The sequence below is a fragment of the Oxyura jamaicensis genome, chromosome 8, assembly GCF_011077185.1.
Source record: "Oxyura jamaicensis isolate SHBP4307 breed ruddy duck chromosome 8, BPBGC_Ojam_1.0, whole genome shotgun sequence".
Taxonomy (NCBI): domain Eukaryota; kingdom Metazoa; phylum Chordata; class Aves; order Anseriformes; family Anatidae; genus Oxyura; species Oxyura jamaicensis.
The window spans coordinates 1,194,037-1,207,269 of NC_048900.1; the positions used below are offsets into that span (position 1 = coordinate 1,194,037).

General features: G+C 36.5%; 1 protein-coding gene across 4 annotated transcripts in view; it reads left to right on the forward strand.

Moving 5' to 3' along the window:
• The window catches only part of FNBP1L (formin binding protein 1 like), a 52,471-nt gene that overhangs the window by 13,295 nt on the left and 25,943 nt on the right, over positions 1–13,233 (forward strand). For all 4 annotated transcript variants that reach the window (XM_035333900.1, XM_035333899.1, XM_035333901.1 and 1 more), the window contains exon 2: positions 9,926–10,041. In XM_035333900.1, the coding sequence (XP_035189791.1) occupies positions 9,926–10,041 (116 nt within the window). The remainder of the gene's footprint in view (positions 1–9,925; positions 10,042–13,233) is intronic.

Here is a 13,233-nt window from a genome sequence, read left to right on the forward strand (position 1 = left end):
TTCATCTTAAATCTGTTTGACAGGTGCTGACAACAATGCTTTGAAAGACCTTCTTATATTCCAGTTGCATTCACTGTGTTACAGTATATCTGCAGTAGGAACTGTGAGAAGAGATGATAAAATTTACCAGAGCTAAGCTCAATGTTTCTATCTGGATCTCTGCGTCTGTGTTTAAAGGTAAAAGATCAGTCTTTACCTGAAGGTACAGTGCTCTCTAGGTTCACTGGCTATTTCAGTTACATTTATTGTGAGAAGTGATCTGAAAGTTAACATTAGGATGTGTTTGCTTTGTTCCTGTGTTATAAATTTTATTTTATGAGTTCATTATTTACTCCAAATTATTGTTCAGCAGTAGTATCCTGAAATATATTTTGGTTAAGAAATAGTTGAGTCAAGGTTAACATTCCTAATAACCTATACCTTTGTTAAAAGTCTGAAAAAGATAAAAGGGATATGCCTTGCTCTCTCTGCTGGAACTGTGAAGTCAATTCTGCTGCTGATACTCAGTACTTGGATTCTGTATAAATATTTTTATGCTAGGTTTGTCTTAATTGTCAGAAAGATAAGCAGCATGATACAATATATACCATACAATTTATTTCTTTGTATTTACTCCACTGAGATAAGACTTAAATGTGCATCTTTAAATGCAAAATGCACTAAATCGACATTTCTGCATGGGATTTGTACACTCTACTTGTTACTGTTTTTATGTCAGTTAAAAATGATATCCTTAGTACTGTCTACTTAATGTAGCTGAACAAATAAATAGAGGGAAGTGATACTTGGATGACAGGGAAGTTGATACTCTCTCCCTTCTTTTTTCCCCTACCCCAGCTGGCAGAAACAACTTCCTTGTTCTAAATTAGTGTCAGTCGTTATCACAGTCATCTTGGCTTTTAGGGAATTCAGAACTACAACTCGTAAGAGATGTGCAAACTAGTAGTTATTTTACCCATGTCACAGTCATTAAAATTTCCACTAAATAATATAAGCTGGATTTCATGGTAGTGCAATTGGACAAACTGAAAAACCGCTTGTGCAGAGTTGTGCATGTATGTGTAAGGGATGGAATCCACTCGCTAAGTAGCGACTGTGTCCTGCAAAGCAGCGTTCTGCAGGTACATCACGACAGAATGTGCAGCAAAGCTGGTGGAACTTCTCTTCTGAAGGTATGATAGAGGGCACCTTGGTGTTCTGAAATAATGATTCCTTCACAAAACATTTAGCTTGACCCTAGTTTCTCCCCTCTAGTTCTCCCCTGGCTGATTTATCTCCAGGGTAATTACCTCCTCCTCCTCTCAGCGAACCTTTTCCCTTTGTAACGTACCACGCCCTTTTCCTGAGCATACTGTTCACTTGTTACTGCATGGAGGGGAGAAAACCGTAGATACCCTGCTTGTTGGATGCTGTGCTAGACTGGCCAGAGCAGGAATTTAAGCCAACTGCTCTCTGAAGAAGCTGGTGGTAGGTATGATTTCTTTGCTGTTTCTACAAGTTTTTAGAGAACTTATCCTTTAGAATGCAAAAATAGATTGTTAGGTCACATATGCAAGAACTGGAAAGTGTCAAGGCTTCCTGCTCACTTGGCTTTCTATGGATGCATTTCTAATAACATTGTGGAAGTATCTATAATTTTTTAGAAATATATTTATAAATTGTTAGTTTTAAGTTTTGGATAGTTTCACCAATGGTGCTTCATAGTACACTAAAATGTTCACCTTGTACTTTAAGTGTAGAACCATATAATAACCCTTCTAAGTGAGGAACAAAATCATTCTTTACACAGCTTTTCAAAAGTAAAAAACTTGCAGCATTGTTTTCCAGCCAGATAATTGCAAATTTTCAGATTTTCTACAGGCTAACACTAGTCATGCTGTAAATGCACTATTTTAGTACAGAACTTCTGCTTTGTCTGAGGCCTTGTGTGGCTATTGGACATGCAGCAAATTTAGTATTCTACTACTTCATTGATACATAGCTACAGTGCTTTATACTCTGTTTTGTTCCAGTCTTGCCGTAAAGTTGGGATTATCTTCAGGTAATCATGAGCATACATAATCATAATACAATGAGCAACAGCATCTCTGAGCTTTGAACAAACAATAATATATTTTTACTGTGATGCATTATATCACAGTTAATTTATGGTTAAGCTTAAACTCTTCATGGCTCCTTTGACATAACTAGGACTAAAATCTACTTAAGCTTCTTGCCCTATCCCTGTAAGTGTTCAAGGCTAGGTTGGATGGGGTTTTGAACAACCTGGTCTACTGGGAAGTGTCCCTGCCCATGGCAGGGGGTTGGAATTAAGATGGCCTTCAAGGTCCCTTCCAGCCTCAACCGTTCTGTCATTCTATGACTCTGTCTACTAACAGCATTCAGTCACTCCCAGGACACTAGCAAAGTGCCTGCTTTCAGGCAGACCAGTAGGTAAGCTTGAGAAGAATTGAGTTTCTCTCCACTTAGATTTACATGCTGATACACTGAGGTAGATGCACCATTCAATCCATATGAAGATGCACATCCATTAAATGAAGAATTTTAGAGGTCACTCCCAAGCTGGACAACAGGAGTGTGTGTTGAGCTACCCTCTGTAGCCGCTTGTTCCTTTATACTTTTACTAATGTTGGTGCTCAATGCCGCGGCTGTGAACTGAGACAATTTGCTGTGCTGACAGAAAACTACTGCTGTTAAAATCTAATCATTAGTCCAACAGATACAGTCAGTGGCATGGGTGAACTGAAGTGCACAGCTGCAATCTGTAATGCCAAGCGCTGTCCTCGAGGACACCATACCATAAGGTGGCTGAGCTAACTCACCAGCTGCCTGCTTCTGAAAATGGTGGCCCCCTCCTTCCCGTCTGGGTGCTTGTCCTGGTCTGACCATTCACAGAAGTGGTTCAGTGACTCCTTGGATCATCCTAGTTTAATCTGCCATGAAATCTGCGTCAGTACTTTTACTTCCAAATGTAAACAGTCTCTTGTAGTACAGTAATCCAGTGGATGTGTTAGTGGCTTTATTTACCTACTTGTTTTTCAGCTGATCTCCAAATGCAGAACTCAGTTGTGTTGCAGTTCTGGATGCTCATTCCAAAAGCAACCACAAACTTTTGTAGTCCTGTCTGTGGTAGATTCCTGCCCCTTCCTGCGAAGTGACAGAAAGGTGTCTGTCAGGCTCTGAAGCTGCTAGCTGCCAAGCAAGGTGTCCCCTCCTGCCAGACCTGACTTTCAATAAAAAAAAAAAAAAAAAAAAAAAAAAAAAAAAGGAAGAAATCCCAGTGCAGTTCTTTTGTTGGTGGTCTAAGGAGATCTTAAAAGAGAAAAACATAGACTTTGTATTTCTCTTCCTTAACTGTTACTCTCCATTTGTAGCTTCTCTGTAAAATCCTGATTTGCTGTGTTATCTTCAAGGGTGGCTACATCTCCAGTGGTTCAATATCACTTCTGAGTTGGTTGCTAATTTCATCCTGCAAACATTTCTCTAATAATAAAATACAGAGATTGACTTTTTAACAACAAAGTTGACAAAGAGTTGGTATTGCTCTTTCAGATTATATACAAAACTTGAACAGGCAAATGGATTTTTCATAGTGTGATCAAGCTGTGAATGACTATTTCTTATGCCTTAGAGCAAAGTCATCGTTCATTCAGCTAAAAGTCATGTTTAATTGTTGCTTTTTTCTCTTTTGCATATTCAGCATTTCAAGCCTGTTTTTCTGGCAGTTTCTCACCTAAATATTTTGAAGCTACAACATACTGTTTACTGTTAACCCCAATTTCTTCATTTTCATAAGCAAAATAGCTCTGCATCCTGAAGGTCAGCTAACAATGTGTTTTCAGAATTTTTTGGGGAATATTGTTTTTCCTTTTTTGTCTTCAAAAGATGAGTGTTTTATTCAGACTATAAGGCCAGAACAGTCTATACTAAAGGTTTGTTTTAGTATGAAATCAGAATGTGAAGTACTCTTTAGTTTACATGTATGCACCTGTAAATTTATGTTTTTGTCATCTTAATCTCTGAGTGCCTCTGCTTTATTTCTAGAGCAGTTCTGGCTTTCAGTGTTGCTGCTCTGACCCTTTTTGTTTACACTAATCTTCAAGTTTATAACAATGTTTAACCACCTTTCTTCTCCTCTTAAGTTTAATACATAGGTTATTTTCAGAGCACAATAAGGTATAATTTTCAGGTTAGTCTGTGTGGAAGCTACTATACAGAACTTTCACAAAGCAGAAGAGCAAGACAGTTTCTGTTTTGTTCTCAGTATAGAGCAGCTCTTTGTTAATTTTTAGATTTAAAACTAACAGGATGTTTTAAAAAAACAAACTACTATTTAGTTGGAAGCAGATCTAGTCTCCGTGTTAGAAAGAAGCAGATTGCAGTTGCAAGAAGAAAGAAAGACCAGAAGACCAAATCAATAATTATAAAAGCAAGCAGGCAGGAAGAGAGAGAAGTGATAATCAGTTCAGTCAGTAAAATAGAAGAGCTATTATGCTAAGATAGAAAAGGAAGCAGGAATGCGTAAAGAGACAAAAGGAAAACAAAAAACACAGGCACAGAAGAGGTTACAAAGATCAGAAAAACTGAAATGTATTGTCCAAAATAGATTACTGTAACATTCTCTAATTAAAATACAGTTTTATAATCTATTTTGTGCTGAGGACAAGTAGGGGAAGGTACACAGTACTCTGTTGGTAACTTCTCATTAATATATTGTGGTTTCCATAACTTCTCATGTAGCATGAGTAATTTTTTGCACAAACACTGCAAATTAAACAAGTATAATGTATATGTTGAATACACATCAATTTATTATTTCATAAACATATAGGCAAGCTTTGGTATAAATTGTTGAACAGTTTGAACTTAATTCAAGGCCCTTATCTTCATTAAAAAAGGAAAAAAAACAAAACAAAACAAAACATGCTTCATGTTTCTGACATGCACCAGATATTTCAGGAGAAGGGTTTGATAAGATGTGAAATAGTCACTTTGTAATTAACTTAATATGCTTAGCTATTTGAGTGTAGTTGGGGCTTCTTGTCTTCTGCAGTACTATGGATGCAGGAAGGAAGAATGTTATCATTTAACTTTATCCATAATTCCAGTTAATTTGGGAAACCCTAATGGGCTTAGATTCAGTAAACAATATTAGATTGAGTTATATAATCAACTCTATTATGTCAGTTGGATTACTTTGGACTTGTGGTTTTGTGGATAAGTAGTCTGTTGCTTTTCCTAAAGTGATATAAAATACAACATTTTATTTGCAAACACACTGGACTTTTTTGATTCTATCTATTATTAGTATTATTTATTTTTTTTTAACCTGAACAAGACCTGCATCTTGCTGCTTCATGCTCTAAAACATTCTCTTCATTGAATCTCATTGGAGTGTAGTATGTTTTTCCTTAAATGGGACTTGTGGAAGTGTTAAGAATTTAGAGAGCTAAAAGTGGAATTCAGCTTTTAATCTCCCACTCACTTAATTGGAAGTTTAGACTAGCCAAGTGAGACGGCGTGGAGAACAAAGAACAGGGAAAGAACTAATCCTGTGGCAGTATCTGAGAACTGCAAATAAGGTCACTTGGGTAACTGCAGACTAAAAACGTGGTCAGATAAAATTATGGAAATACCGATGTACAAATTGAGTCAAGAGAATAGAATGATACAGGCATGAAGTCATTCATGATTTGGAATAAAATGTTTTATTAATTATTTAAAAGTGACTGTAGATCTAAACATTATCAGTTGAGGTAGGTTGCTTAAACATAAGTTGATGTAGTTCTGTGTTTGAGATGATTCTTAAGGCTTTCAACTGAGTTGTCTGGAGATCATCAAAATGGAAGTCAGGGAAATGGGGAATAATGCACAATTGGATATTGATCTGATAAAACTAGAGCTTTTTGTAAGGGAACCATTTAGTAAAGCAGATTTTATTTTTTCTTTACAGAATTTAGTACCACAGTCCTAGCTTTTAATGCAAGTATAACTGCTTTCCAAGGCAGTGAAAACGGGGAACATTAACTGTTTAAAAATCTCAGTCTGGCCTAACACGTTTCATTTGAAACTCCTATGATGAACAGTGGCTGGACTAGCTACAGATTTTTTGGAGGAGGAAAGGTTTGGCATTTATGCTGCAGTGATCCCTCAGTGTTTATCCCTTTGAAGAGATCCTCATTTTTTTTATGGCTTTTGAGGTTTGTTTGGGGGGAAAAAACAGGTGCCAGTAAGAGGAGGAGATCAGTTCTTAAGTTTAACTTGGGAAATGATGTTTTTATCTCCAGTGCAGATTTGACTCAGCTCGGCTACTTGCTTTGATGCTTCAGCTGCTGTTATTGAAAAGCTCCCTGGTATCTGCAACAACCTGATAAGTTCAGAACTGCATAAGTGAAGTATGTGTAGTGTTAATCTATGGTTACATTAAATAATCTGGAAGTAAAATTTAGGGACATAACACTTACTTTGGAATAGTTTATATTCACCTACAACAGATTGTTGTGAAGTCTCAGATTTGTTTTGACAAAGCAGAATTTTTGAATTGCATTCCAGCTTTTGAGGGGGCAGTTTCTACTGAGGGCCAAGATCCATTAGCTAACATTAATCAGTTTAATAACAGTCAGCTGCATTTACATTTTTTTATTATTTTTATTTTTTTACAAAAATTGCCTGCTCAGCTGCTAAGGGTGGTGGGGAGTTACTGGACAAACAGCAATGTGTGTTTTGCTTTGGGATATTGTAGAGAAAATTCTTTGCTATCAGAGTAGTAGACAGCCAGATACCGTAGGATGTGTTCTTTTTTTGTTTGTTTTTAATTGCCTTTTGCTGATCTTCAGTTAATGCAATTTTCACATTTCCTACAAAGCAGCAGGCTGTATTAATACATTGATAGATTGATTCTGAAGGTTCCAGGCAGATAGTCTGCATCTGTTTGGTCCATTTTCTTCTCTGTATAGTAATGCCCAATTTTTTTATTTTTATTTTTATTTATTTTTATTTTTCTCTCCATTCAGGATACTGCATAGCCCGGTTTGTTTCTCAGTGCATAATTTGGTTTCCTGTTTAGCAGCGTGAAAGATTTTCTGTTTGTATTCTTGGATTAGAAGGATGCCTTTGGCTTGATTGAGACCCAGAGCCTCAAATGTGGGTGCTACGTGAGAGAAGTTGAAAGGATTAAATTTGTGACTCACATCTAGAAGCCTTTCTGAAAAGATCCATTTTTTTCTTTCTGCTGATTCATTGATTCTACTTTTCTTTGTTGCTCATTTATCTCAGTGTCATTACTGAGCAGTGTAACGTGATTTGTGTGACTCTGCAGACTTCTGTTCTTTGGTTTTGTGTTCAAGAATTGGAAGAATTGTAAAGCAGATGTATTATTCACTTAACATACATTTTATTTGTTAATTGAGAGCTCTGTTGTGCAGTATGTACATGATTATACAAAGAGAGTTTGAGACATCATCAGTACGTCCAATTTAATTGATTAATTATCAGTTTTTACATGGAAGTTTTTAATAGCGTTTTTATTTTGAACACAAATAGTTATCTATAAATAATTTATTTCTTTTCTTTTTTTAGGCATTCAGCTTTGGTCATTCATAAGCCAGGTTGAAAAGATGCTTTTATACTTCCTGAAAGTTTTATTTTTGCAGGCACCATACTGTATGCTTCATTCTAAGATAGCGTGTAATATAATTGCTGACCAAAAAAGGACAGCAAGCTAACTGACCTTGTGGCGCTGTCTCACTCTTTTGAAGAGCAAGAATATACTGCACGAGCGGAGAGTAACAGGTTTTCCATTCCACTCTCATATTAGTAGCAAAGAGGAAATTTTGACTGGTAGAATCTTCTTTTGTTTGAGCAAAATATTAGGAAAGCCGTCTTCTCTGATTGCATGTTCTGAAATGCCAGTAATTTAGCATTCCATAATGTTAATAAAACCTGAGTATCAAACCAGAGCTCTGTGGTCTAAAGTGCCTAAGTAGAACAGCAAAGGCTTTGTTCTGGTGTTCATTGAAGGAAATAATATTTTCTTAAATGGTTTTGGATGTTGGCTCCATGCCAACAGCACCTTTTTGAAATTTCTTTTGGATGTCAGGTTAATATAGTCAGAGTAATTACAAAATGATAGAATATAAAAAAGGCTTTTTCAGAATGATGTTGTTTTATGCATATGTGTAACAGTGCTTCAAAACGAAAAGGACTGTGATAACCATCTCCCTCTTCACACACACAAACAAAGCATATGCAGCTCTTCTAAAAACAATAGCAGGAATGTGACCTTATTTGACAGAAAGCAATTATTGCTGAAATGTCCAGATGGGGTAAATTTGGCTGGTTTCCCAAATATTTTGAAATCTTGTCTTCAGTCCCGCTTCTGTCTCTTCCCTGTTAATGTGGTTCTTTGGTGAAACATCAGCGAGAGGTGTTTTTTTTTTTTTTTTTTTTTTGGTGGAGAGAGGATCCAGAGAGCACGTGGCTAGCAGGGGAATAGGATGGCTACTTGGTTGGCGTGCCTCTGTGTTGACACCTTCAGTGCGCTAACAGCTGTGGTTAGCCTGTGGTGTGAAATGCTAAGAGCAGCGAAGCAAGATTTGAGAGCAACCTGAATCTCGTTATATTCCTCACGTTGTTAAAAGCTCGTAGCTCTTTTTTTTATTACTCCCATTGGTTGTATATAGGTGTATCATCTTGATACCTATTTTAATGAATACGTTTTTCTTGAGTCTTCAGCTATGCAGCGTTTTGGTGTTCTTTGATTTAACTTCAGATCATCCTATTGCATTTTGAAATCAGACTTGAATTGGTAATACTAAAGGTTGACAGCAATTCATTAGGTTCAGACATGTTACTGAATCAGCTTCTGATAAATACCCTTCATTCCAAACTTCCTTATGTAAATTAAGTCTATCTTTTAAGAGCTTCTTCGGCTTTTTTTCCCCACTGTTCTGTGGGGTTTTGTTTGTTTGTTTGTTTGTTTTTTAATTTATGTGAAGCGTATTTGATTTCAGCTTATACCGAACACACAAACTTTGATGTTGCCAGTTGCTTGTATTTTTGGATTATTAAGTAACTGTTAGAGAAAATTTACAGGAAATGCTTGAGCTGAAAATCCTCATTTTTTCCATTGGCAGAATTTTTAGGATCAGTAGATGATGATAAATAATGAAGTGAAGGATTAGTTTTGGAGATGATTTAATTTATTAATAATCACACAACCATTTTTTTTTTTTTCAAGTCTTGTTTATTTTTAGTTCTCCTGTTTGCTTTGTGCATTTGCTTTACCATAACTTTTTCAGTGGATAAGAGCAAATTTGCTTTCTTTGTAATCTTTGCTAGAGCTGATGATGAACTTTGTGTATAGATTTATTTAATAAATGTTTTTCATATGCAGACTACACCCAAGTTAGTCATGCAGCTGTAATTTGCATTATTTTTATTTCAGTGGGCAATCTTAAAAGTGGAATTACTTTTTCATACCAAATGCAATTATTACTAGTTGTGTTTTAAAAACGCCAAGTGCATCTCTTTTGCTGAACAGTCCCTTCCCTTAGTTATCTAATACTAATCTCTAGTTATGTCTTCACCATCTTGGTGGAAAATAACCGCTCTTTCGATGGGAGTATTTTTAGGGGGAAAAAGGTGTGTTTGCTTTGTGAAAGTGATCAAAGGCTGCACACAACTTAAATGAAGATATTTAGAGCTGTTTTTACAGAAAGAGCTAGATCTGTGCCTGCATGTACGGCTTACTGTTCCGGTATATGACTGGTGTATACACACATGTATGACTGATTTGTAACTTTAGTGACTTCTATCCAAGTAGAAAGTGTTCCCTCCAAGTACAACTCTTAAATTATATGTCATTTCTGGTATTGGTGTGATTTTTAACTAACTGTCAGTATTTTTGTTTCCTTTTGTTTTTAAGGATCAGTTCGATAACTTAGACAAGCATACGCAGTGGGGCATTGACTTCTTGGAGAAATATGCAAAATTTGTAAAAGAAAGGATAGAAATTGAGCAAAACTATGCAAAACAACTGAGGTAAGATTTTATTGTTTGTTTTAAAAGGCTCTTAACAGTTACTTAAAATCACATGATGGGCAACTGTATAATTTCATGATTAAAGACTATTTTTCATTTACCGAGCAAATTAGATCATTAATTCCTCTCATGACAGACAAAATTTTCTTTACCAGTCCAAAACAATTATCTTTGGGTGTGTACTTACTTGCTTGTTTTCCTCTCTATCCCTGCTTCTCCTCCCATCCACCCCTTAAATCTTTGAACTTAAAAGTCTTAAGACTCAAATTTTAAGATTAAAACCAAAACACTGATGTTTTTCTTCTATCTTCTTGTTCGGTGCAAAGTGCGTTATCCAAATCTACATTTTGTCTGTATTCAATCAGCTTCAAGCCTCTGTAATTCAAGCCTCAGTAATTAATTTCTCATGTTGAATTGGCAAGAGCTTCACTACATTTTGTTCAGAAATCTGATTGAAATCACTGACAAGAACTTTAGAAAGCAGCAGTTCTTCGTGTCCTTAGAGCATGCCTTTGCCATAGCTAGTTATCCCTTTGGGTAAGACTCCATAACCTAAACACCCTTTGTCTTATTTCTCCAGTTTATATTCTGTTGTTGCCAAGTGAAAGATCTAGGTCCAATAGGAATTTCCCCCCGTAGAGATAGGGGATCATAAAAGAGGAGTAGTTGCAATGAAATGGCATAGGAGCCCACTTTCAGAATTAAGTGGGATTGAGTTTTACCAAAAAGCACACACTGCTTGAAGAACAAGGTTTAAGATAGGATACTCCTGTGAAATTGGTTTTAACTGTTATCCTTGCATTCCTTTGGGGACTCAGTTGAAGCTGCTGCCAAGTCCTTGTCAGACTAAAACTGGTAACAGCTTCTCTTCTGTGGTGTTTTCCATCATCTTGTCATTGGCAAACAGTATCATCACAAGATACAGAGTTGAGGAATCCATCCTCATAAATACAGCAAAGAGGTTTATAGCTGAGGGGGGTGGGTGTTGTCTAGGCTGCTCTTTTACCTTTCCTCTTTGATTTCTTTTGATCCAGTCATGTATAGTCACCTAACTTAATATTCTGTTACTTTACTGAAGGAAATTTGTTCTCAAAAGGAAGGAAATAAATACCACTTTTCCAAAGCTGACAAAGAAGAACTTCAGGAGGTAAAGGGAAGTTTGAAGCATGCAGAGCCCCAGTTCACAACCCAGTTTTGATTTCAGTTGTTTGTTAAAAAATGGGATTGTGCTTAATTTGCATGGGTCTACTATATGCTTTCCTTAAATAGTATGAAGAAATGCCATTTTGCATAATTACATTTAAAGGTTACTTTCTGACAGCTAGCAAGATGACATTAGTACTCCAGGATTTAATTAAAAATGGGAAATCATTTCTTTGTAGCATTTTATTCTTGTGGGTAAAACTATTGATTTTTCTCAAAGCATCTTTCAAAAACAAGAGTTATGTCAAGTACCCTTTCTGTCAGATGACTGGGCTGGCTGCGTATGTGCAGTAAGTATGGCAGTTTCGGGAAGCACTGGCCTTGCTGCACACTTGTACAGTGCATGCGTGCACTTCTTGCCTGCTGCCAACGAGGGCCTGGACAGCACACACACATGAGGGTGACTGATTTTCTGCCAGCAGACCAGTTCGTGAATCCACTGTTAGATATTCTTGCCTGTGTATTCCCTTGGGGAGAACTGATTGTTAGTAGTGCACTCTCTTGTGATACCACCTTGATTTCAACTATCATTTCTCTTTAGGACGCTTACTGGTGTTAACCATGTAAAAGGGAAGTGTCATGAGGCCCCATGGGAGACAGATATGTAAAGTTTTCATTGCCAGCAAAGTTAGCCATTCTGTAGCTTACCCCTTAGAAGCTGAGAGAGATGATAATTGGGGATAGACTGTGGCTCTGGTAAATTTTAATGCTAGCAGCATATGACCCATAGGTTGGATATTAATATCTCTAATAGCAGTTTTTTGTTTATCATTATTTCGCTCTTGCAATGAAACGCAACATGGCAATTACAGTGTTGAGAATCTCTTACTAAAGACCTTTGATATTTATTTTGCCTTTATTTAGCAGATGTATAAACTATACAGAAAATTGTCACCTCATGGTAGTTTGTTGGCTGTATTAGTATTTGGATGGGAGACAGAGAAAAAACAAGTTTAATGAGGGATGTAATGCTAGCAATGTATGATGGTGGGTTGGTTTGTTTTCTGGTAGGCCATATGGCCTACCACCTCATCAGTGGTGGGCCACCAACATCTTGTTGAGGTGGATCTTATTTTATAGCCTTAAATCCAAGGATGTAAACTTGAATTAATTTTTCGTAACAGTTTTCACAAATTAGAGTGCATGTGCTGGCAGAAATTCATGTTCATGCAGTGCATACCCTTGCACTTTGATAAAGTATTTTTTTGTATACAGTCACAACTTAGTGATGACATGTTCCCAGTTGGCAACAGCTGTTCCAAATCTTCTAGGAGAGGGCAAGCAAGTGATGCACATGTAGCATATGAAGAGATGTTTGAATGAACTTACTAAGTTGTTACTGAAACTGATTGAAGTTGATGGCTACTGAGTAATTCCAGAAATTACTTGTGAGAATTCTGTCCAAATGTTTTGCCTAAGTTACGAGTTATTGTTGTTTTTTGTTTGATATGCACTTGTTGATGCTCAGAAGTGTAAGAAAAACTGGCACAATTCAGGAAACCTTGAACGTCTACAGAAAAGAAAAACTGTCTGTAAAGATTGTCCTGTCTTTGCAATATACTTTGTTCTGAAAAAAATCAACCTTAATTTATTTTTTGAGCTAACTTAAAGAAAAAACATCTTATGCTTTGTGTAGCTTAGGTCTCAACTAACATATTATGGTGCCCCAAGGAAAGTGAGGTTTATTATAGGTTGTTAATGAGTTACAGGGATGTGAACAAGGACAAACATACTGCAATATGCATTGCTGCAGATTCATAGATTTAATTTTGATTACACAACTGCTTAATTTGTCCGTATTTTATAAGTGGGGAAAAAAAACACACACTAGATTGGGTATGTGACAAATAACTGGGCATGTAGCTGAATTTTGCAATTGCATTCTCAGATGCTGCTTTTGATCAGCATTATTGCTTAAAAGGGGTGAGGTGAAGTTCTACTTTGTTTACTACCATGTCACCACATGCAAAATAATTCTGGAGGTTTCTT